Below are 26,986 nucleotides of genomic sequence, written 5' to 3'. Positions count from 1 at the left end.
ATTCAGCATGACCCTGAGGTCCAGCTCCAAGGGCCTTCTGGCAGTTCCCACATTGTGAAAAGTGAGGTTACAGGTAACCAGGCAGACAGCCTTCTCAGTAGGTGTTCCTGTGGGACACCCTCCCATCAGCTGTCAAGGAGATAATAAACTTTATGACTTTTAGAATAAATCTGAAGGCAACCCTGTATAGGAAAGTGTTTAATGTTTGATGTTTTATTATGTTGTTATATCCGTTAGATGCCACCCACAGTGGTTGGGGCAACCCAGTCAGATGGGCGGGGAACAAATAATATTTTTTTTGTTAGTATTATTATTATATCTACAGTGGTACCTTGGTTCTCAAATGGCTTGGCTCCTGAATAAATCAGCTCCCAAATGCCGCAAACCTGGAAGTAAGTGTTCCGGTTTACGAACTTTTTTTGGAAGCTGAATGTCCGATGCGGCTTCCGATTGAGTGCAGGAAGCTTCTGCAGCCAATTGGAAGCCGCGCCTTGGTTTTTGAACAGTTCCAGGAGTTGAACGAACCCCGGAACGGATAAAGTTCGATAACCAAGGTACCACTGTATAGAACTTGATATGCTTAATTAGGCAGTGCGCTGCCCTTCAGGAGAGGAAGACAGGAAGGAGCAGGGACTAATCCCATTTTTTCCTTTGAAAACATTAAAACAAGATTAAATAATAATAGATCCACAGTTGGGCCACCTTACTCGCAGGCAAAAAAATAAATAAAAGTTTTGGAAGGGCCATTGTTAAATATTTTTCAGGGGCGCCTGAGATTCTCTAACAATTTGGAAGGAGCCTGGGATTTATTCATTTATAATTATCAGAAAATTCTTAGGGTGGTGTTGATGCTGGATTTCCTAGCCATACTGCACGGCCCACCTGCGCCTGAGAATCCGTCAAGGATGTGAACTGAAGGGAGAGTGAAATGCCTTTGTGCGCTGTTACCATGGAGTCCCACAAAAAGAGATGGGGAATAGAAATAAGAAAGCAGGGGTGGGATGAGATAAAAAAGGGGGGAGAGATGGTGTTGCAGAGGAGCGGGTGCTGTGAGAACAAGAGGGAGCATTAGTGAAGATAAGACTCCAGGACTTGAAGGTTCAACCAGGGTGGAGAAGCTGTGGCTGAGGCACTCGCTGTCTTCGTGCTCCACCAGGACTGCTGGCCAGAAGAGAGAAGGACAAGAAATCCCAGGTGGTGTATCTACATGACAGATCATAATCCTCCTGTCCCAGGAAATTAGTAATAGTCATTCCTCGGATTGAAGTAGCTTCGGGTTGAGCGTTTTTGGGTTGCGTTCCGTGGCGACCCGGAAGTAACAGAATGCATTACTTCCGGGTTTCGCCGCTTGCACATGCACTCAAAATGATGTCACGTGCATGCGCAGAAGCGGCAAATCACAACCTGTGCACGTGCAGATTGCGTTCACTTCAGGATACGAACGGGGCTCCGGAACGGATCCCATTCGCATCCAGAGGTACCACTGTACTAGACGCTTAGGTCTATGCCATGGGTATCTACTTTGCACTGCTTCTAAATTTACCTGCTGTTATTTATTTATTTTGTGGTCCCCACCCTGCTCTCAGCTCTCACCTGCGGCTCCTAAAAGCTGTCAGTGTGTGACAGCCGCCACATCGCAGAAACGGCTTCGACAGGCCAGCTAAACCAGGTGAAGGTAAACTGATGGAGCTTAAAACTTTGGCGAGTTAGGGACTTCCCTGCATGCAAAGACAGGCTCTGGAGGACTGAGCGGACGACACCAACAGCGGGCCCAACAGTCAAGAAGGACACCACGTTCTTTTCTAGGCCCTTGTGTCCCTCCTAATGGTTCACAGAGGCAGCAGCTGTGCCAAGAAGATGGGAAACTACCATGGATTAACCAGGCAGCAGCGAGCAAGAGGAGTTTTAAAAGTGTGGGGAGTGGGTGAGGTTGTCTTACCATGGCACCTCCTTGTCAGAGAAAGCCAGAGGATAGTTTTTCATTTCAGGATTAGCAACCCCAGTGGGAGAAAGGGGTTAAAACCAGGGGAAGAGACATTCCTAGACTTCCTAGAACAGTGTTTCCCAAAGTGGGCAATATCGCCCCCTTGGGGGGGGGAGCTGGAATGATCCAGGGGGGCAGTAGTAGCCTTGGGTGCAATTGGGGGGGGGGGCGTTGAGTAAAAATAAGGGGGCGGTGGAAGTATAAAGAAAGAGAAGGAAATTTTGAAAAACCTTCATATTTAATCTGTTGTGTAATGACGCTTACTACTGGTTTGGGTGCCATTGCGGGACAGAAATGCCTCCCCAGGATTCAGCGTTTGTGCTGGAAGCAAAGGGTTTTCCAGGGCTTGGGTGAACTTCACCCAGGAAATGGGTTGCAGCTTGCCTATTTGGCCAATGGCAGGCGAGCTGTGGCACCAGCCCTGCCCCTGGGGTAGATCGGACTGAGCTGGCAGGTAGATTTCGGGGGAGGGGGGCTGAGTAATTATTATTTTTAGGGGGAGCAGTAAGTTTGGGAATCTCTGTCCTAGACTGTACACAGCACAGCAGCCAAAACCTTTAAACCCAGCATGACAACAGCTGTAACGAGCAGAACAGAGCTCTGTCGCTGGTGGTTCAGAGGCTAGGTGTTAAGTTGTGGGTGAACATATCAGACAACACAGTGATTCTTCAAACAGCTCTTGTTTATTCACGGGCCAGAACTGAACTGAACTGAAGGGTTCAGCCAGCCTGCTTATATAGAGCTCCACTAGAACGCAACAGTAACCATTTTCTGTAACTATCCAATCACTGAACGTCACTTTCGATCCCTTATTTGCATATGTGGACCTGAACTATCTACAGTATCCCCCTGCTGGCCCAGGGTGAGAACTTCAGTACATAACACTAGGAGTGCCTTTTATCAGCTGCAAATGGTTTGACAGCTACGGCCATTCGTGGGCCGAGAAAGCCTTGCCATGGTAGTTCATAAATTGGTTACTCCAAGACTGAGTTACTGCAATGTGCTCTGGGTGGGGCTTCCCTTACGCTTGATCCGGAAGCTGCAGTCAGTGCAGAATGCTGCCGCATGATTGCTGACAGGAGCGAGGCCTTGCCAGCAGATAACATCTGTGCTGAGAGAACTGCGCTGGTTGCTCATTTGCCACTGGGCCAAGTTCAAGGTGTGGCGATTAGGGTCTAAAGCCCTTAACAGCTTGGGACCAGTTTACCACTGAGATTGCCTTACTGCATTCAATCACTTTGATCGGCAGAATTGGTGGTACGACAGGTGCCACATAATAGCTGTTCCGCATTTGTAAGAGCATCATCATATTGTGCGGCAGCATCTGCACTTTGGAACTTCCTGCCTATTGATACCAAGCAGGTGCCTTCAGGGTGTGCTTTTTGGTGCCTGCTAAAAAACATTTGTGTTTACACAAACTTGTAATGCTGATTGGGTTGTTGTTTATTGGGTCGTTTTTTGTTTTTATCACGCATTTTGTGTTTTTATACTGTGATTTAATGTTGTACCCTGAGATCTGTGGGTATAGGTAGTATACAAATTTAATTTAATAAATAATAATAATAATAATAATAATAATAATAATAATAATAATAGAAAGGGGATGTGAATTGTAACGTGTTTCAGTATTCTAACTTTTTCTATGTTTTAAACGATGCTTGTGATTTTTTTCTTAATAATTTCTTTGTTTTATCTTTTTGTACAATGCTTTGAAGCCCTCCCCCCCCTTACAATCAAGTGGCGTGTAAATTTTATGAAATAAATAAAGTAGTTAAACTATGGAACTCACTCCCACAGGGCCAGTGATGGCCACCAACCTAGATGTCCCAAAAAGAGTATCAGACAAATTCATTAACGCTACTAGCTAGGATGGTTATATTCTGCTTCCACAGTTGGAGGCAGTCGTGTTTCTGAACCCCAGTTGCTGCAAACTTTAGGAAGGGGAGAGATGGCCTTGTGCTTGAATCCTGCTTGTGGGTTTCCCACAGGCACCTGGTCGGCCACTGTGAGAGCAGGAGGCTGGGCTGGATGGGCCACTGGCCTGATCCAGCAGGCTCTTGTGTCCTTAACTGCAAGACCACTGAATTCACTTTTTAAAGCCTTTCTTCTAGCAAGAAGACCCAAATGTGGCCTGACAGTCCTCTCTATGCAGCCTTCGGGGATTTCTCCCAGCCGTGTTTTTAAGCCTGGACCTGCTTTGCCCTAAAATAGCTTAGGTGCTTTTACCTGGCGGGAATGTGGCCTTGAGCTGTAAGAATGGCTCTTTTGCAGCTGGGATGTACCGTATTTTTCGCTCCATAAGATGCACCTGACCATAAGACGTGCCTAGTTTTTAGAGGGGGAATGCAAGGAAAAAAATATTCTTTAAAGGGAGCGCTGAGCAGAGCCTGTCTGCATCCCAGGCTCTCCTCAGCGGTCCCTTTCACGAGCCATGTGGAGCATGTGTGCGGCGCTTGCAGGCTTTTCCCGGAGGAGGGAGAAGGGCAGCCCGTCTCCTTCCTTGGGGAAAAGCCCCAAGAGCCACACACACACTCCACGCGGCTCTTTAAAGGGAGCGCTGAGCAGAGCCTCCCGCCTGCATTCGCTCCATAAGACACACACACATTTCCCCTTACTTTTTAGGAGAGAAAAAGTGTGTCTTATAGAGCGAAAAATACGGTGCATTGTAACAAAGTTAAGAGTCACATCCATCGCTCTTCCTGCTTTTTCCAGTGGCGGATCTTGGGGTCTCAAATTTCAGTGTGATGCCAAAAATCTGCCGCTGCCCTGCCTCTTGTGCTCCATTCTAAATCACAGCACCCCCAAGGCTCCGCCCCAAGTGCGACCAAAACAGTTGCGCTCCTCTAAATCTGCCTCTGCTTTTGCCTCTGGGTCCACCCACCATTAGTATGCAGAAAGGTTGCTCACAAGGGAATGAAACCCCTAGGATGAAAAAGGTGCTCCATCTAGAGTCAGATTAAGCTGCTTATATGGGGTCAGCTATTTTGCTGATCGAGCCCAGAATTGTCTATTTTGAGTTGCAGCAGCTGTCCAGTCTCAGATAGATGAAACCATGAGCATGGGGATTGATTAGTGGAACTGCTGAAGGAATGACCAGCCGAGAGAGAGCAATGTCTCCTGCACTTGTGGTGTTCCTCTTGCACTCATGGGAGTACATTTGTCCAGCAAGGGTGATCTCTCGCCCCGCCCCGCCCCGCCCCGCCCCGCCCCGCCTCAAATAGCACAGCGCTTGTTATTTGTCTAGCCCTATGAGTCAAACCCTTTTATTCCTCTGGCCAAATTTTTAAGCCAGTCCAGAACACTGGATTTTACTTTGTGAGCCAATACAGTGGTACCTCAGGTTAAGTACTTTATTCGTTCTGGAGGTCTGTTCTTAACCTGAAACCGTTCTTAACCAGAAGCACCACTTTAGCTAATAGGGCCTCCTGCTGCTGCCACACCGCCAGAACACCATTTCTGTTCTCATCCTGAAGCAAAATTCTTAACCTGAGGTACTATTTCTGGGTTAGTAGAGTCTGTAACCTGAAGCATATGTAACCTGAAGCGTATGTAACCCGAGGTACCACTGTAGCTCCAAGGAAGTTGGTGTGGGTGCAGATGAGTGTCTTGGGAGAAACTATACCCCATGGTATCAACTTTGCCATATGAGTTGTGCCCTCAGCTGAAGTGAGTGACATCACCAGTCAACCTGAGGCAGCAGGCACACTAAATCCTGCTACCACCATTGGTCTCAACATGCTGGCATGCTCCGAGATGGCTGTAATCTTCTCTACAGTGCAGTAGGGGCTACCACTGGAGCTCTCCTGTCTGAACACACAGAGAGAATAAATTTCCAGCCACTGCACAGAACTCTCCTCGGTTCCTAGAACAGGAGTGGGGAAGCTGTTTTCTTCTCCATCTGTGCTATGAGGAAGATCAAGTTGTTGACCATGTCCCAGCTGGGGTGGGGAGATGAACCATTTTCCATGCTCCTCCCTGTCCAAGGGATCACTAGGGAGGTCTGGAAGGGAAAGGAAAGGGTGGGATGTGTGTGTGTGATAGAATCACAATATAGAGTCCAGAGGAACTCCAGAGAAACTCTACTCTGCTGTCCAGACAGCAGGACTCATCAAGAATAGCAGGGGATTTCCTACCCGCAGTTGAAGTCAGAGGTTAACTCTGTCTTCCCTCAAGAGGAGGGGATATCCCAGAAGGGAAATACTTTGCCCTGGTTATGTATGGGGGGGGTGCACATATACTGGCACTGCCCAATGGCAGAGATCTTGAATATGGATCTGAAAGTTGCATAACAACAACAAAAGTATTTTTTCCCCCAATGAAGGTGAAACTCAAAGAAAAACAACCATCACAAAGTTCTGCCTTTGATTCTTTAATAAGGTTTTGGTAGTATACAAGCTTTTTTCCGATTGTCTGGATACATGGATTTAAAAAAGGCACAAAATCCATTGCACAGCTTCGGTTTAGTTTTTTGTTTCTTTTCCTTTTTTTAGATGAAGTTGCTTGTTAACTGTGATTTCAAGTGTAGGATCTTACAGTACTCTGCAGCATTTACAGCGTGTTCTACATACCAGTAATTCAGTGCATGCTTTTATACATGAGACAGAATTAAAATTCTCTCTCGCCTTTAGCCTCTCTATATACACAAATAATACAGTGCTTTTATTGTGAAAAAAGCTTCAATATTTTTTATTCTTCTTGCATGCTTGGTGCGCCCGGGAGAATAGTGCAAGCATATTATACAATGTTATTGCAGTACAAAAGGGTGAAGGGTGGGGTGGGGATTTGGGAGTGTTACCTTAGGATCTTGCGGGGAATACACGCAAAGAATAAAAAGGCTCAGGGAAAACAAAACTTTTGAACCCCTTCAGGCAGCTTGGTCCTTCCAGGCTAATTCCTGCTCTCCCTCAATTAAAGGTAAAATATGCCACTCTCCCAGGGAGAAGGGCCTCCATGCCTTCCTCAGCTGATGCCATGGCAAGCGCTCCTGCTTAATATATGTATGTCCTTCTGCAGTGACTCCAAGACAATCTAGTACCTGAGGTTTTCAAGGGACTTTCTAAACATTAAGAATCTGCTGCCCGTGCAAAAAAACAAAAGAAAATGCTCAAGATATCCAAACTAACGTTTTGGAAAAACAATTCAGGATGCACCTGTGCTCTAAGACAAGAGGCAAAGGTAACGCAGTTGGCTGTAGGATCACACACACTCTTTTCAGAGTGATTTCCCCCAATCTGACTTAATTCTGTTTAGGGTATACACTGACATAAACTCCAGTGCTAGGGATTTTCCTCTAAGGACGAAGAGCACAATCCCACAGCCTGTTGCTGATCTCTCAAATGTTGCTCAAGAGATCAGCTCCTTTGTGTGCTTGGCCCTTTAAAGTGATGAAGAGTGCAATTCTACGCACACTGACTTGGGAGTGAGCCAAAGTGAATTTAACGGCACTCACATCTGACTAAAGTTGGGTGTCCATGTTGCATAAACAGAACAGAAAATAAATCCGACTCTGCATCCTTTTATTAAAATCTCACTACCAACTGAAGAGTAGCAGCAAGCCTGCAGTTTTAGGAGATAAGGCGAAGCAAGGATATGCTGGTCCCTGAGGATTTTTATTATTAATTATTATAACTGCGCATCTGGAAGCTGGAAGGCCTGAGAAACAGAAAACAAGCATCTGAAACTGGAAGAGGCCTTAGCCCTGAGAAATGCAGCTGGCAAACCAACAATTAAGAATCCAGCTTTCTCTGGAATAGATTTGTTTTTAGGTCAGGGCCTTAGCATATCCTGGAAGCAGCATAATCCTTTGCCAGCAGAATAGGATGTTTAGATGGGACTTGAAGACTTGGGTTTTGAACCTCCTGGGAACCATGGACCTTGTATGATTCCTGCCTTTTGAAATATGAAAGGCACAGTGTCTTCCAGAAGAAACTGCACAGTGGAGCGACAGTAATTCCCTTCCCACAACCTCAGCGGTCTACACTTAAGTGCTACAGCAGATGTATGACTTTCTAATACTTTGCTATCAGATGCTAGTTAACCCTTCACTGGCTTTTGTAGGCCGAGGGCAGGTCTAGATGGTGCCTCCTTGTCCTGGTTCAGCACTGCAAGTGTTGCAAAATCAAGAAAGCAGGATGTGAACCCACCAGAAGGTACCTACTTTCCCATTACTCCCTGCTGAAGACACCCACTGCTCTGCAGATTACACAAGCCCAGGCTGGCTATCCCTTTCACATTATATAGCCCAATGAAGCACTAGCAAAGGCTACAATGTGGATTGCATGGGTCAGAAGTGCTGAAACTAAGCCCAGCTGGGTTTGCCCTTATTGGATCATACCATTCATTTGGTGCTCTATTTTATTGGGGGGGGGCAGTAAAGCAGATATGGAAGGGAGAAAATTTCACTAACAATTGTTCTTGTCTCTACCTAACAAATAAGAGGACACAGAAAAATCATCTGGGAAATATTAATTTCTCCCTGGTGCATTGAGAATGCTGAAGGTGACCTTGACCTTGCCTTTCTCAGGAAGGACCAAAGGGAAGGGGCAAGTAAGCATCCCATGAGCATCCTTCTTATTCCATTGGTAACATGGAGCAGCTTTTGCAATGTGGGTACATTTCGTGTTGGCAGATCACCTGTCTGCACTTGCAATGATGTGTTGATAAGGAAGCTCTGTGATTTCTTATAAAGAAAGATATAATTAAGCCAGGTGCACTGAGGTGACAGGACCCAACAGAAAAACACATCACGTCATAAAAAATGGGGAAAAAATCCGAAGCGCAAGTTTGTATCCGAATGTTAAGTTGCATGCAAGGTGAATGCAAAATGGAGGTCAACTTTCAACCCCCAGGTTACATGGTTTAGCAGCTTGTTTTAAAAAAAGTACATTCAATAGAAGATCATTTTCTCAATGGTTTGAGTAGTACAAAGAAGGACTTTCAATACATCAAATGGAGAATTAGAAACATTTCCTATAAATGTCATCTTTGTGCTGTTTCGTGGAACTGCTGATGCAGATCTAAATGTTATAGTGACCCAGAAAGTGATTAAATGGTAAGAGTCTAACAAGGTAAGAGTCTAACAAGGAAAGGAGCTAGAACAATTGACCGATTGCTTACCTTACTAGGCAACATTACACAAAACACACACCCTACCAGATTCATACTGTTGTGGGGAAAGACAACACCCAATAAATCACAATTCACAGTGCCACGCAGCTTCAACCAAGCGCTCTTGTACAGAAAGATAGCTGAAAGGGCATAGGGTGCGAGTGGTGCAAGATAATGCAAAACTATGGGACAAAACTATGATGGCCTAAGTCTTCAAAAGTCTAGTCCATTTGACCCGATGCTAAATCAGATGAGAAGCTGCACTGCAACCTCAGCAGCTCAGAGGACCAGGCTTGAGGGTTCCAACCCTAGTGGAAGTATACAATTTGTGCCCTTCTTCCAGCACTGGAATATGATGGTAGCATCAACAGCTGCACAGGTGCCTAACCCCTGGCACACAGGGGCAGAGCCAGCAGACAGCACTCTACATTGCCTGCTAAGAAAATGTGAACATCCCAGCAGCCCCTTCGTCATTAGCACAGCTCTAGGGTTGGGTGACGGGGGTGGATTTTGTTGGTAGTGTGTCTTTTGTAGTAAGGAGAAGTGGGACAGAGGGATGGTGATTGTGATCTACGGACTACACATATGGTACCACTTTGCTGCTTCAGGAAAACTGCCAAAGTGATTTTTCATCTATCTGACTGAACTACTTTCTTTGCAATACTAAATTCAAAAACGGGGCTTGCATACTAAGACACTGCCTTCCCAGCACCAAAAAAGCTTGCCACATACCATTGTAAGACATATCAGGTTGACAACTGCTGTTTGTGGGCCTTTGACACAGTGCCTCCGCGTCCAGTCAAAAAAACAGAAGATCCAGTAGTTAAAACAACAATAGCAATGGGGCAAATATGAGAAAGGGGAACACACTATTTGGTTTTTAATATGGCCTTCATTTCCATAACCTGCCAATGTCCACCTGAAGCTCACATCATAAAGAAGGAGCTGGTTAAACAGAAGGTAGCCAGTTTGGAGAGGAAGAGGAAAGGGAAACCACCCCTGTTCTCAAGCACAGGGAAACTGCACCAGAGCACTCCTGCTGCATACCCACAAAGATCAGGAGAGAAACCATGGTGGGCAAGATATGGACTGAGGAACAAAAACGTCACTTCAAGCAGCAGGTTGGGGTGCCAAGTTTATTCGTAGGTATATGTGCTAATCTGCTGCTTGAAATGACAAAAAGCTGGGACACTTACTTGCCAGTAAAACCTCCCTGTGTGTAAAAACACAAGTCAGCCCAATGGCAGGTTGGCAAGCCTATTCACAAGTAACATTACTCATGGGTTGGTGAGGAAGCCTGACTTAGAATAGGGGACATTGCTCAGTGTGTTATCTATCCAAAAACTGGGATGGTGGGGTTGTGGGGGATGCAGAAAACTTACTACATTGGTGAAGTACGAATTTTGCTGCAACAAAACATGGAAGCATCACACATCACACATGCATCGCACACCTGGCCCCCTTCACCTTGAGGCAACCTGGTGTCTCTGTTCACAACCAACCCATATGCATGGATATTAGCAATTCTGTCCTCTCCCCCTGAAACCACCTTATTCAAATATTATTCACACACTAATGTGCTGAACAAGCAATAATGGCACATGGAGGAAGCACCATCAAAACTCATGAGAGAGGAATGAAGTAGCACAGACTGTAGTGCCTACATCAGACACCTGCACAAAAAGATACATCATTGGGAAGCTCAGACTATTTCATGTTAAAGGAGCAAAAATGAAAGATATTTCACAGAATCTTTGATACTGGATTCACAGTAATGGATCTATGGTGTAGTTTAACACACATGTAGAACAGAGATCCCGACCTTCTTTGGATATTAATGAACCCTGGATGCTTTTTTTCTCTCGTCCAGCCGGAATAGCATCCCCAGGTCCTGCATACACTCCAATTGCATTCTTCTTTCTTACATCTTCTCTAGAGCATCAAATTCACTCTCATTACACAGCTTATCACAAACTGGAATATAGCAGCATTGGGACTGTTGAATCAAATTGTCCTTTCCTTCCATTAGAGGTGGAGGAATTTCAACAGCAGAACAAGGATTTTATTATTATTATTATTATTATGGAGTAGCTATGTTAAATATATAAATAAATAAATAAATACTATGCATATATATACAAGTGTGTACATGTTTTTGTAAAGCACTTCAGAACATTTGGGATGAAAGATGCCATAAAAAGCTAATATTTCATCATATATACATCATATGGAGGAACTGCCTGCCTGTTGTCTTGCAAGCCATTCCCAAACCATAGGCTGAGTTGCTGCAGAGTCATGGAATGTTCACAAACATTCCAATTTGTAAGAGGAAAGTGCCATTCAAAGTATGCTGACTATCAGAGCCACTGCTCTGAAGGAAACCAAAGGTTTGCCTGGGAATAGAAACTAAGGGAATGCCAACAAGAAACTGGATTTGTGTGCTACTGAGAGGAAGGGGACGAAGAGGCAAACAGGGTTGATAAACTGAGTGCAAGGGCCGCTAGAGATAGGGTAGTTGGAGGATGGGGCAGCAATAATGAAACATATGGTATTGAGAAGCAGATGGAAGAAAGGGCAGAGACGGCAGGAAAATGAGGTAAAATAGTGTGCTAGGGGAAAACCTTGTAAAAGGCCTACTGGCAAATGGAATTGTTGTTATAGGGAAGACAACAGAGGGGCAAGGGACTAAATAAGGAGCTGAGGGACAAGAAAACCAAGAAGGTACTGGTGGTAATTTATTGTATCAAAACAAAACAGAGCTGAGGTCTCCCTCTCATATGAAACTTTCACGCAAAACATAACTCAAATTTTTTGAGCAACTCCTGTGTTTATTGCTCTTTGGAGTTTTTGAGAAATAAACAATCCAATAGTGCCCACTGATCTGTGTGGATGAAAAGATTTTGGTCTTTATGAAGCACAGAGCAAAAAGAAGAGGAAGAAGAAGAAGAGTTTGGATTTGATATCCCGCCTTTCACTCCCTTTAAGGAGTCTCAAAGCGGCTAACATTCTCCTTTCCCTTCCTCCCCCACAACAAACACTCTGTGAGGTGAGTGGGGCTGAGAGACTTCAAGGAAGTGTGACTGGCCCAAGGTCACCCAGCAGCTGCATGTGGAGGAGTGGAGACGCGAACCCGGTTCCCCAGATTAGGAGTCTACCACTCTTAACCACTACACCACACTGGCTCTCAAACAATCCAAAAAGCTTTGCCCTGTATATTCTCATAATCTAGAGACCTTTGAAACAAAACTGAACACTCACCAAGTCTCTGGTCCTCAACACATTACTCTGTTGGTGAGACATTGCTGGTGCAAAGCCCATTAATTGCAAATCAAGTTTGTGTCAGTGAGGTATTTTGAACTTCAAGCTGCTTGGCAGGAAGAAGCTATTATTTTGCAGCTCAGGCTTTGATGCAATGCATGCTGTATAAGCAAAACTGTGATCACTAGAGCTGGGTTTCTCCTGCAGGATCAGCCTGAAGAGAAAATGTTGTACTAAAAATATGAGTACAGGAAGCTTTCCATTAACTAGCTTCCTCAAAACATAAATTTCATTGCCACTGTAAAGAATGCTATTTCTGATGAGAGATTAGGAGAATTGGAACATGACTCTGTGTTTACTTAGAAGCAAGTTTAATGTGTTTTATTGTAAAGGTAGTGTGCATAGGACTGCAGGCTTAGAAATGCAAGGTCTATAATTTCCATGTGTGCACACACACAAACATATCAGGTTGAAAATGACCCCCCTGACTCAAAGGGATACTAAATTCTCAGAACTGGAGGATCAAAACCTCTTATTATTCTGTTCCATAGGCTCTTATCTAACCCCTTAGAATGGCAAGAAATGCTTCAAAAAAAGAAAACTAAGTAGGAATAGCATGGCTAAAAACACACACAAACATACATAATGATATCTTGAAAGCAGAGAGAACTGTTGTGCGGAATTAAGATAAAATCTGGAGGAAACCAAAGAAAATTCTGCTGGCGAGGAAGTAAAATTAACAGAAGAATTTATCTCAAGTTAAGACCAGTACTTGGCTATGCATATAAATGATACTGAGGCAGCCTTAAGTTTAGACTTTCTTCTCTTAGAAAACGGAGTGTTTGAGAAAGTGAGTGTGTCTGATATATGTACTGCTCTGAATCTCTTATCATGTCCTAAGTTTTTGTTGTTCGGTTTTTTTCCATTCTAAAATCTGAGAGAGGTATGTAGTTTGGAATTTGTCTGGTGGCCCAGAAATGCTCCTGTACATCTGAAAGATTCAGCAGTTTTCTCCTGGGACTCCCCCCGCCCTTAAAAACACACACACTATAAATAATCAGCTTGAAAACAGTCCCATCATTTTTGCTTAGTCTGACATCACCACTTATGGCGAGCACCACTGCAGAAAATGGCAGGAAGGAATGCTGCTGGGAAGACTGCAGCCAAGTCTCTAGCTGAAAGGGTATACCATTATCAAGTTCTAAATGGTTAAAAGGGGCTGTGCAGGAAGTGTGTCAAAAAGCACAAATCTTTCTGCTTTTAAAAGAAAACTCACATATTGATAAGCTTTGCTATCAATCGCAATAAATGCTTTTAGAATGCACCACTCATTTGCAGCTGAATTATCACTATACTGAAGAGTAGACCTTTGAACCTAGCGGAAAATCTCGTATCTGCTCCCCCCTTCACCTGGCCTTTGCTTAAAATCATGACCCTGGTTGGCTTGCATTTGAGTTACTTTGACAAAAGCACTTAGTCCATTCCCTCAGGGCCAAGGAACATGAAAGGCTCCTGTGCAGCAATTAAAACCCAGGCAGGCTATAGAGGCAATCTATTGAGCCTCCTGTTGTTGTTTTTTTACTCTAGATGAGAGTTCCATCACACTGGACAGTTTTGCAGAATCTGCTCTTTTGATGAGTAGGAGAGCACAGCAGAAAGCACAGCAATAAACAAATAAATTTTTTTTAAAAAATGATGTTTAAGCCAGTTGGGATTTGGAGGCCCAATTCCAGTGTGTTGACCATTCCAAGCTGGCATCTCTGTGGGGCAAGCCTTAATTATCTTTAAAACACCCCCATAATAATAAAAAACCATGCTATTAAGCCCCAGGAAGCTCTATAGCACAAAACCAACTACTACACCAGAACCTTCAGTATTCTGGTTCTTCAACCTTGGACTAAGGTTCTTTAAGTCTTATGTTTTGTTCTTCGGTGAATCTGCTCTAAGCACCTCAGCATCGCTCAGCTCCTACACTGTTCAAGAGACCTGGATCAAGCTGGTTCATGGTATCTCAGTTTAGGTCAGGATGATATCCATTTAATACTAAACAAAACTTTCGCTTAGGACAAAGGGAGATTTTATCAAGTCTAACTGTGCACATCAAAGAGGTTCACACCTTGCAGTGGGGTAGGCAGGGTGGTTGGAGGCTAACTGACAATTTTAAGTCACATTTGAGATTTAAAGACACCTCTTCTCTGGCTCTGAATAATCTAACCTAACCAGCTAAAAGCAAGTGGTGGCTCTCGCAACAAAAATCTTGCTTTTTCATACTGCCCGAATAGATTTTGGCTGATGAGACTTTGTCTTCTCCACCAAGAGAAGCTGGATGATTGAAATAAAAATGAGTATTTTTGTCACTTTTCAAGTTAAAAACAATTAGAATTGGTTTAAGTTGGTCAGTTCCTTCTTATACACTAGCTTGAAATCTGTTTCTCTCAGAAATGCACAAAGCCAGGCCAGAGGCAAGAAGCTAGCCTCCTTGTTTCTGAAGCCAGGAAGCCTTTATAGCAATCAATAGATGGGTTAAGATAAAAATTGTTGCTATACTGTCATGCCTGGCAGATAGAGTTGGAAAAGAATAAGTGCAGGCGGATCTACGCAGAGTTAAGTGACAAAAATAGTCACAGAGTGAAGACAAAACCACAGGGGTGCAAGGGCTGCAGTCTGTATGCCTCTCACAAGCTGCAATAAAAGTACTGTGATTTTGGCTGTCAGGGTGATTTGCAAATATGTCAGTGTACATCCCTCTCAGCTCCTGAGCTCTTGACCCAAACCTCTCATGCGTGTTCACCTGAATCAAGGGCTGAGTGAAATCTGAGGGGAAGCACAAATCACAGATCAAGAATTTGGTACAAATTTTATCTGACTGGGAAGACAGCTCTCACTGATACCTGCAGTGTCCCTCCCCTGTCTCCTGTCTGTTTGCTGAGACAGCCCTACGCTCGTCACCCCACTGCTGGAGGCCACCGCCACAGAGCCCTGATGTAAACCTCTTAATGCGTTACATGTCCATACTATTTGTATTCTCATCTTGAGTCGTGACGCAGCCTCGGGCCCAGCAAGCTGGAGAAGGAGAGAGGTGGGTGTTCTGAGTCTCTGTGTTTTGTTTCTCTCGCAGGGGACTTGGAAGTTTACAGTACCTTTGAGGCCAAAGTTGTCTGGGATTCAGTATTGCATTAAATGGTGACACACTGGGCAGGTGGGCTCTATTATTGCATTACAAAGGCTGCTGCTTCCCCCGGTACAGGCTATGTTTTGTGTGTGAAGCGGGCCCACACCTGCTGGAGCTGGGATCTGGAAATGCGGAGGACAGAAGGCATGAGTCTGTGGTTTCCTGCTGTGAGGGGCATGTGCCTGCGGTGGGGCATGCGCACGGGGCTGCTCTCCGCCGAACGGCTGCGCTGTATGAAAGTGCCGCCAAGGTGAGGGTACTGTTCTGTCTCCAGGGTTGAGGAGGAGAAAACGGAGGACGCCAGTCTTCTGAGGGGGCTGTACCTCGGGAGGGAGTGCTGAGAATGCCTGTCCTCCTCCAACTGCAAAAGACCAAGAAGAGTGGAGGAAAAGGTGTCAGGCAAAGACTTGACTCGCCCCTGGCTTGTGCTGCGCATGCTGTAGAAATCTTCACTGGCGGGCAGCAAACCCTCTGGCTTTGCAGGGCTTTAATTACAGCCTCAGGGTTCACCCTTACTAGGCTAACACCACATTGTTACTTGGAGAGGCCTTTTACGTGCAAGCCACCAGTCCTGATTTAAAGCTTTTAATGTGCCACATCTTCAAAACATCGTACGATGTAGGGGCAGGAGTTACAGTTATGCCCTACCATTAAACCTTCACAGAAGGGGAGCAGGCCTGAACTTCCGTTAAGGTTAGGAAACGAAACCTCCCTTCCTCACCTTTCTGTCACTCCCTCTCTCAACGTCCCCTCCCGCCAACTCAGAGATTGGTTAATTGGCAGTTTGGATACGTTTTAGTGTATTGCACTTGTTACAGCAAGGAGTGATCTAATTAGGCATTTTTAAATTAAGTGTTAATGAAGGGTAATACAGACATCTTGCAACAGGGAAATGCAGTCTTTCAACCTATCAAATATGCTGCTTCAAAGTTTTCCTAATTCATCTTGATTGGCAACTCCACGCGTACATGCTGTGAGCTTCACAGCAGTGGGCACAGCAAGGGCTAAAAGGCGCCCTGTCTAGCATGCATACACAACAAACCTGCTGCAAGTTTTACTGGTGCCTTGGAAGGTCAAGAAAAGGGAGTTGGGTGTCACCCCTGAAGGGACCTGCCCACCATACCTTTCTTTCCTCACTTGTTAGGCAATTTATTCCTCCTCTTCACTCTCCTTTACACAAATGCTCACACAAACATACATATATTGTAGAAATCCCCGACTTACTCATTTCCCTTCCCTATCTCCTACCTACAGATGGGCCAAGTAGATCAATATGAGGACAAACTGAACATTCAGGAAAAACACAACATACAATAATGTTGTGCTACTGCATTGCTTGAAATCAGCAATTGTGAATTAGCTATTTGTGATAACCCTCGTCTTCAATTCCATCAATGGGAAGGAAAGAAACTTGCAAACTGCATAGTGCATAGGCAATTAGATGGGTTTTCTGCAGTGTGCTGTGCTCAAAGACTCATCCCCTTGCTTTGGCCAATGAATCAAGTGCTCTTCTTCTCCCATCTGCTCACAGCCACACAGCTGTACAGAATTCACAAGACTGAATTTGTTTTGGGAGGAAGATTAGCTAGATCTAACTGCTTTCTGGAGGAACGGTTTGCCCAGTTTTCCCTTTAAAAAATCTCTATAAAGACTTTGCGGCCTCCCTTCAGGAATCTTGTACTAGTGCCCTGCTATTCCTAGAGTAGATTTTTGCTATAAGCCAACTTAAATTCAATACCTTCCACCCTCAATAAACAAATAACTGTTGCTCCTCTTTACTTAGCATTACAAGCCACCCCTTACTCTTCTTTTCCACAAGGCAAATGTCCCTACTTTCTGCAACATTTGTCACCAAAAACTTTATACAATCTTTATACAAACTTTATACCTTGAGGTAGTCAATGACTAAATTGACTATGATTAAGCATCATACCTTCCTCAAAACTTTGCCCCAAAATATTAATCCTCACTGCATCACTAAATAGTCTCTGTTTTATTGAATGGTGTCTACCCATATAGATTGCTTTGCTCAGAACACCTGTGGTTTCAAACAAAAAAATGCATCACATCAAAAAGTTACAAGAAATTTGAATCTTGAGCAGTAAGACACCCCCTTGCAGGGGGAACAAGTGATGCCTTTTAAGTGCAAGGGTCTTGTCATACTGACTAATATTAATATTCTCAGAGAGGCCACAACTTGACTACGTTGCTTTGGAAAGAATATTGAGCAACATACAGTATAGGTTCAAGAGAACATTGTCCATTCTTTTCATATTTTCCCAATATGGCTGTTCTGTTATTTACTTTGGAATGCCACATTTCTGAGACTTGGAGAGGAGAGAAAGAAAGAGAGGTGAAGTCCTGGCAAGATGAACACAAAGACATCTTGGTCTCACAGGAGAAGCCGCTTCAAAGGGAATGACTTCTCAGCTTAGATGGCTGACGCAATGTCAGAATGAGCTTGTGGTGTGTTTAAAACCTGGAGGGGGTGTGGGCTATGACGGAGAGGACTGGGGTGCAATTGTGGCTAAAGGAAGTGGTCAAAATAGTTAGCGGGCACAAAACAAGGTGCCCAACGAGACAATCGGTAGAGCCAAGGAAAAAGGAGGGCATTGGGGTAAAAAATGTACATAGGGCCTATGGGGCATAAGAACATCCTGCTGGATGGCCAATCTAGTCCAGCATTCTGTTCTCACAGGTGCCTTTAGGAAATCAGCAAAGCAGAACTTGAGCACAAGAGCCTCTCCCCTTCTGTAGTTTCCAGCAACTGGTATTTGGAAATATTGCTGCCTCCATCTGTGGAGGTAGAGCACAGCCATCAAGGCTAGTAGCCATTGATAGCCCACTACTCTATGAATTTACAAGAAGGGCTGCGTTTGCACTAATAATAGAAATGAACTGGCCCAAGAAGAGAGATCTGGAGAGTTGAGGAATGTGGGCCAGCAGCAAGGGGAACACAGTGCTACTTGCCTGGAACTGAGACATTCGGCACTTTCAGACTGTTGCTTTTTCCTGGTGGGATTCAGTCACATGCCAGTGAATTCGGGTTGCACAATTATAGCTGACTGGGAGGTTTTGCGCATCAAACCAGCTTTCTCCAAAACACTGGTTTTTTTGTGGTAAGGAAGATAAACTGGAAAGTGTAGGACCACACTTGCTTTGATGCAATGTCACCTAACCTCCCAACAAACAAATCATAATGAACGCTCATTAAAGAGTCAACTCTGTCTAACTCCTTGCAAAGGAATCGGGACAAATGCTCAACAAATAAATCATTGGGAATTGCTCACTGGCAGGGTTGGCACAGTTTTCTTTAAAGAGCTGCACAGAAAGGAAATCCTGCCAGTCGTAGCTTAAGCTGTCCCTGTAGCATTGTGACTTGGCAACCCTCGGCAGGCAACAAGGACTCAGAGGCAGGGCTGGATTTCACATATTGTCCTGAACTAACGCAGGCAGCTAATTTGTTGGCTCTGGCATCTAGTAAATAATTGCATCAGCTGCCTTCAAACCACTGGGTGCCACTAATCTTCATGTTGCAACAGCCAGGCAGGATGGCAAGTCACAGAAAAGGAGTTCTGTAGACTGCAAGCTGACTCAGGAGACCTCATATTATATTTCACTATGAAAGATAGGAAGATTGTAGCCTTCCAGGATCTTATTATGAGATGGTCCCTCCCTAACCTAACTGCCACCACAGGGGCTTTTGAGGGACCATATTGTCCTGAGGCGAGAGGATAAGCAATTATAACTTGTTCTTTCTTTCCCATTTATTGTAATTTTTATAAACTGGTGCTTATTGTTGTAACTATACTGTAATTTGTGAGGCCTGCCTGGAAAAAAAATTAACATAAATTTGCAGAAACTGATTGAACCCATGCTTCTATTCATATTTACTTTCTTCCCATCCCCCCACCACACCCATTTTCAGGAAGAAAAATATATGCTTCTCCAGTACTTTCCTTTGATGTGACAAAAAGTTCACGAATATGTTATATAGTCTACCTATCTTTAAAAAGTTTCAATAAAAATACTCTGGATGGGGGGGGGAAGCACAATATATAAATGCCTTAAATAAATTAAGTTCAGACTGCCTTTTGATTTTTGAACATTGGGTACTTATAACCCTAAAAAGGACAAACATCCTCAGGCCAATAACTCAATAGAGAAGTTGTACACTGTTCATCACTAAAAGACTAATAATCAGACACTGACTTTTCCTACATTTTGACCTGATTTTTATCATGACTGAATTTTAGTAGAGATTGGGAATTATAGGAAAGCTGTACCCTAAACACTCATTTTGAATCAGCATGCTTAGGATCTTGTTGTTGGCACCCATCTGACTTGAGAGACAACGGAGTGCACCTCCAAGGGTGAAGCCAAACCACTGCATTAGCAGCACCAAAGTGACCTGCCCAGACAACAAGACCCTCTCCCAGCCTCACTGATGTGGTCCAAAGAAAAGTAGAACAATACGTTTGGCACCAGCTTGGCTGCAGGAGTTGCTAGAAGGAGGCGTACAAGACGCCATCCAACCATCTGATGTGATGGGTTTATTCCTTAGCCTTTTCTTCTCCTGAAGATATCCCACAAGCTTGTATTGCTGCTTGTTTATGCTATAAACAGGATTAATTCTGAAATTTTAAGAGAGGCAGACTTATGCGGGTGTCTATATGGATGCACAGCTAGCTATAAACATACTGCATAGTGCCAACATCTTACACAGGCAATTAACTGTGTGATTAAAATGGTCTACAATAAATAAAAAGTACTAGAGGGCACTTGGAAGTCCCGTAGTCCACTAGCAAACATCCATCTCCGTAAGACAATGGCATGGTTTGCAGGTAATACAAAGCCATGCATGGTTTGTTTAACTTAACATTGATTTTGTTTACACATCCAAAGCCACCCCAACCAACAAATCAGAGTATGAAACCATGGTTCTAAGTTGGCTTAAGAATCTCAGCTTGCTTCAAGCGTGGCTTCTTGTTATATCCGTATGCCAGCTTAATTCTGATTTGTGTTGGCATCTGCCCCCAGTCAGTTGCCCAACTACAGAGCATGAAGGAAGAACAGTTAGAAAATGAAACCAACTTTAGGTTAAGAAAAAGCTGTTGTTAATTTGCTCATCTGTGAAACTAAACCTGGCTTGTTCAAAAACTGTGGTTAAAACATACCATGTCTTAGCTTTACATGTGAAAGCCAGTGGGTTTGCAATGATTCTTTGGATGAAAGCATGGATGAAACATCCCCCTCTGATCTATTGCAAAAGTTTGAGCACTGATAGAGATATTCAAATTTATCCAGCATCTGAATGCCCCCATGGATTATACCAGGGTAAATCCAGATAAAGGGCAGCCAGTCACCCAAACATTTAAAAACGTGCTGAAACCTGGATTTGTCACATCACACTGCCATCACAGGATTATGTGGGTACTTCATGAAGACAGGGGTGCCTCTAACTCCACCATAACTTTCTGGTACTGCTGCTGTGGGCCTGCAATTATTTATTTGTAGAGTTCCCTTCTCCCTTTGCAGTAAACATCTCCTGAAGGGTGTTCACTGTTCATTGCCTCTGGTCTCATCTTTCAGTAGTATCTGGATCCAAGTCCTGCACTGAGCCAAGAGAGACTATATCTGGCAGAAGCAGGAATATTCATCAACTTGACTACACATGGGTAGAATGAAGTTTAATCTGCTGTACACTCCTAAGGATTGAAGCTTTCATGACCTCCTACAGCAATTAGTTTCTAGCCAACATATGTGAAACTATTTATGTACAGAATTTCATACCTACCCTTCACCATATGGTCCAGAGGTGTGTTACAAAAATATAAAAATACAATATTAAAATCAGCTAAAACAATTTATGGTGCTCCTAAAAATAAGTAACTCAGGCTTCAAAGGCCAGGTAAAAGAGGCATTTCTTCAGCATATGACAAAAGCAATACAGTGAAGGTGCTGGGTGCAGTTCTGTGGGGAGGGAATCCCAGAGTTTAGGGAATTGTGTCCTCACCTCCAGGCCACCACACCCAAGGGTGGCGATGCAAATAACAAGAGGGCCTCCTCTGCTGATCTTAACACCCAAGGCACTCTGTAGGAAAGGAGCTCTCTTTCAGATATTTGGGACCGAAGTCATTTAGGGATTTGGACACTAATTTAAGCACCTTGCCTTGTGCCTACAAGTGAACTGGCAATCAGTACAGCTGCTTTAGAACAGGAGTTAATTCTAAATGGGAACCCAAGCCAATAATCTGACTGCTGCACTTTGGACCAGTTGAAATTGCCAGTGTGTCTTTAAGAGCACCCCACAAAGAGTGTGCTACAATAATCCAATCTGGAAGTTACCGGAACATAGAGTACAGTGGCCAAGTCATTTCTGTCCAAAAGGGGTCACAGCTGGAAACAGGCAGTCCTAGCCACTTCAGTGCCAAGGTTTGGATCCAGGAGTACCCACAAGTTACAGAACTGCAACCCCATCCAGAACAGGCCACCTCCCCACCTTCTCAACACGACTCAGAACCCTGTTAACACCTCTGTCTTACCAGGATTCAGCTTCAATTTATTGGCCTACATCAAATCCATTACTGCTTCCAAACACTGGTCTAACACTTGAACCGCATCGTCTGATTCGGAGGGAATGGAGAGATGGAGCTATGCATCACCTGCACGTTGATGGCACCTTTCTCCAAATCTCCTGAAGACATCTCACAGCAGCTTCAAAAGGTATTAAATAGCATGGGGGGGCAAGATGTAACCCTGCAGGATGCCAGAGAACTCCCATGGTGCCATAGCTACTTTCTCAAAATGGCTCCACTGTAATGCAGTGTTTCCCAACCCCAGTCTGGAGAGCTCTCTACAAGGATATCATGGCCAAAGATTTTAAAAGCCATAGGGAGGTCAAGGAGAATGAGCAGAGTGACATTCACCCCATTTGTCTCCCAACAAATGCAACCAAGCAGGGCAACCAAAGCAGTTTCAGTGCCATGACGAGACCTGGAACCGGACTGAAATGTGACCAAATAATCAGCTTCCTTCAAGCTTGCCTGAAACTAGGCTGCCGTCATCTTCTCGAACACCTTGCCCCCAAAGGGGATATTTGCCACAAAAAAGACATTATTAAAAAAAAAAAAGTTCTGATATTCCTTACCAAAGCTGAATATTTCCCTCTCATGGTCTCTCCCCCTTAAAATCCTACCTTTTAAAAAGTCATTGAAAAGTACTTGCAAATTTGGTGACATTAATAATAATACTAGGAAGATGAAAGGGAAAAATAGGGAATGTTTGGCTGCCACAAAATCAGTATTTCAGCATTTTTCAAAGAATAATTGAAACCACTGAAAAGGGAAATCTGGCCAGTAGCTTAAAAGCATTGTGTTCTTGTGATCCAGTGGCTGGAACTAGCAAACAAGTCTTCATTGTATTTGTTAATTAAAAGATCTGTAGACCACTCTTTAACAAAATTGATCCCTGGGCAGTTTAATTAATTAAAGGGACAGAATTGACTTTAAAAAGCAACATAGGAATGCCTCATGACATATTTAGAGACACTATTTTCTCACAGAGGATAAGCCTTTGCTCATCATCTATATGACGGGATTAAAGGATTTTAGGAACTCACAAGAATCCTATGTAACCGGTCTAGTTCATGTTATTGGTATCAAATTACAGAGGAACATCTCTCAAAATCACAAGCCTGAAGCAGCTAGAACTTTCTTTAGTGAGATCTACAGTGAGCAAGATTCAAGTCTCAAAATGCCTGTGTGTGTGTGTGTGTGTGTGTGTGTGTGTGTGTACACCCAGGATAGTAAAAATGTTGCACAAATAGCATCTTCTCAACTTTAATCCTGCCTATTATTGGCTTCCTTTGTCCTGCACCATAATGAAGATTCAAGTGCAGGATTTCTTTCCTTTGGACACTATCAGAATACAAGCAGCCTTTTCTTTTCTCCGTTCAACCACTGCCCCAATATCCACACATTTGTTCCCCTCAAGATCTATGTATTAAGAGTTATTTGTGTAACTTCACAACACATTAATTCAATTATTAATGTTTAGAGCTCTGGTTTTGTTTTGCTTTTTGTTTTTTTTACACAGCTACGAACTTAAGCAATGAGTTAGAAAACATAGATTATTCAACCAAATGCAGAAATGGCTTGATTCATGGAACAACCTAGCTACTGGATAAATAATTTTTTTAAGGAAACAGCTAGAAAGGTGTAATTGGGAACAAAGGAAACACAAGCAGGTATATTTGGGAGCCTGGTGAAGAAGTATGGCATTTTAGTTCATTTCAGCAGGATACCTGGGAGTCATTTACCATGTTCGTCTCCCTGGTGTCTACTAGATAACATTTTCCCTATAACGCTTAGCATTTATATAGCACTTTAGAGTGCTAAAAGTGCTTTGCGTACATTATTTTAGTAATAACTCATTTTCTTTAGTTTACCCAAAGGTGCTATAGGAAGTTCCTTTAACTTTCTATCACTTTATAGCATAAACGTTCTGAATGGCAGTAATATTTGGGGGAAACTCCAGCACTGAAAGAAAACTGAATTGCTATTTCTCCCCCACATTTAACCTAACAAAAGTTATTATGATAACCTACTGTTTCTTCCCCTGATGAACCTGGACATGGATCATGAATAGAAGAAGACACAGTTGCTGGACATGGGCACTGACCTAGCTGAGGAAGGGACAGCCAGGAAGGACTGGCATGCTCCAGTAAGACTAGATGCCCAATCTCTGGGGAGGAAACAGCTAGAGGAGAAACCAAGCCTCCAGACTCACAGCCAGCAACCTTCCCCACACCCAAGCTGCCAGCAAGAGGCTGCTGAAGATCTGCCCCAGGGATCATATTTACAGAGCCCCACTTACCATTTGTTTTCAACTATAGTACTACCTGCCCAGAAAAGCATTAAAGTGCACCCCCCATTCTAATACCATGAAATGATGGAAAGAATTCCCACCCATATATCTTAGCCACTTAGCTGAAACTGTTTTCAGTGAGCTCTGCTGTGGCCCAGCAAAATCCTTACAAATCTGCCTCATCCTACAGCAGAGCTGAACAAGCTGTGTCCATGGGCTAAGAGCATCCCGCAGCTTCACTCAATGTGGCCTCCAACATACAGCACCCTCTGTACTCTCATACCCCCCCCCCCAGCACTTCTCATATCTTCACCCTGTCCCTAGGAACCTCCTATGTTTTCACTTTGTTCAAGCTGCCACCAAGAGGTGGAAGTGAAAAGACACAGGTAAGCAATCAGTATGGAGCACATGTGAGCTTGGACCACCAACCACAGAGTGCAGTTACTAGAGTAGTGTTGCTTCCTCTGGAATGACACTCTAGGCACTACACACTGTGGTTTGGACTTCAAATTCACATGTGCACATGTCTGCCTGCCTACCTATGTCTCTTCTCTTCGCAGCATAGAAAGGAATGGAAACACAGAACGAGGAGCACAGGGGTGGAAGTGGGGGATTTCAGAGGGGCAGAAAGGGCATACAGGAACCTAATGGGGAAATCCACTGAACATCTATGTTTTGACACTTTTTTGCATCGAGGAGAGTTCATGTCATCCCACTTTCAACGGTGGTCTTAACTGATGATGATGATGATAATTTATTACGGTCGGAGACCAGCTTAATGGCCTTAATTAAATATTCTTGATGCTGGTGCCATAATAATACTCATATTGAAAACATACCTCTGGAATCTGGTACAGCAGAGTAAGAATTCTCTGCGACAGATTGGGGGTGGGGACGTTTTCCTAGAGGCAACAACTTTATACAATCGAAATGGGAACTAAAGCAAAAAAAGGATGAACGGTGCTTATTTTGAATGTCTTACCTGTCTCTCAGGACCAGTAGGCTCAGATTCTCGTCTCCGCTGTCGGATAGCTGGTGCTGAATATAAGGGGGACTGTGTGGGGCTTCCTGGTTGCTGTTCATGTTTGCTGTCAGAGACTGACTGACAATGCCCTTCATGTCTGTGGGAAGTGTCCTCCTCAGCCACAGGCTGCATACCCCGGGTTCTCCCATCATGAATTTTCGGCCTCACTGCCGCTTCTGCCCCCAGTCGCCTTCTCTCGTCACCCTCTTCAATAGGCCTCAGCTCCTCGGGCTCTTCATCTGTTGTTCCAGATGTGCTTGGTTCAGCACCAGGGTGGAAGTCCTTCAGTTCCGTTTCCTTATCAATTATAACCCACTCTTTGCTGTCAAAGTCCTCCTCCTCAGCCAGGGGTACCGATCGGAAAGCATTGCTGAGGGCTTCATGCTCCACAGAAGCAGACACATCCATCCTGCCACTTGCCTGCCTGTCTACCTGTCCGGTGTCAATGGACAGCATCTGTGCTGGCTGGGAAGAGCATACTAGCCGTGAAGGAGAACAGGGCAAATCCACTCGTGACCTGAAAATAAGACAAAAAGCCTAAGGGGCAGCAATAATAATAATAATAATAATACCCACCCATCTGGGCAGCTTACAGTACAAATAAAAACATAGTAAAACATCAAACATTAAAAACTTCCCAATTCAGGGCTGCCTTCAGGTGTCTTCTAAAAGTTGTGTAGTTCTTTATCTCTTTTACATCTGATGGGAGGGCGTTCCACAGGGAGGGTGTCACTGCCCAGAAGGCCCTCTGCCTGGTTCCCTGTAACTTCACTTCTCGCAGTGAGGGAACCACCTGAAGGCCCTCAGAGGAGGACCTCAGTTCCGGGGTGAGCAATGGAGGTAGAGACCTCCTTCAGATATTGTGGGCTGAGGCCGTTTAGGGCTTTAAAGGTCAGCACCAACACTCTGAATTCCGCTAGAATTCAGCTCAAGATTTAAGACTAAAGGTTTACTGAAGTGTAATACTGATACGCACAAGTTCTTGTGCAATAAAGGCACTATATAATTTTTAATAGCAAATCATCTGAATGCACCTTTCACGAGTCACATGGCAAGACTTGCTATTTACTAAGTACTTAAGGTCTCCTAAAAACTGAAGTCCCATTGCTTTGCATATTTCCACATGTTCCTCTCCTTCTGAAATATCTGCAGAATGCTCTGCGCAAAACTTTCACTCCTGGGTCTTGTTACAGACCTGGGAGGATTTTAGCTGCTAGTACCCAAATACAACTGCCCCTGTCCTGCTACAGATACTCCCCAGTAAAGGGGCATACACACTGCAGGACTGAAATTGAACAAGAGGCTCACCTGAGCTTAGTTCCAGAAACTACTTGTTGTTCCAGATCACGGTCCTGAATTTTTAAAAAAGTGAGTGGTTCATTCTGAACATACATATCCGGAAGTTTAAGGTATGTGAACATATTGCTTCCCATCCCTACAAACAGCTTTGCACAACAAGGCAGCTACTTGCTTTTCTTGTCCATGTTTTCATATAATCGCTTAAAAGCAGAACTTTCAGACAACCAAAAGAAACCTTGTGTGATGTTTGAACATTGATTGTGTAAGTGTATAT

The 26,986-nt window shown here is 44.0% G+C and overlaps 1 protein-coding gene across 1 annotated transcript in view; it reads right to left on the bottom strand.

Annotated features, from left to right (window-relative positions):
• The window catches only part of TTBK1 (tau tubulin kinase 1), a 94,516-nt gene that overhangs the window by 3,861 nt on the left and 63,669 nt on the right, over positions 1 to 26,986 (bottom strand). Inside the window, exon 12 of the mRNA XM_082218063.1 lies at positions 25,372 to 25,930. Within this exon, the coding sequence (XP_082074189.1) occupies positions 25,372 to 25,930 (559 nt within the window). The remainder of the gene's footprint in view (positions 1 to 25,371; positions 25,931 to 26,986) is intronic.

Source organism: Podarcis vaucheri, assembly GCF_965113315.1.
Source record: "Podarcis vaucheri genome assembly, chromosome: 3".
Classification (NCBI taxonomy): Eukaryota; Metazoa; Chordata; class Lepidosauria; order Squamata; family Lacertidae; genus Podarcis; species Podarcis vaucheri.
Note: the sequence above shows the minus strand (reverse complement) of the source record. Positions and strands in the feature narration are given on the sequence as shown.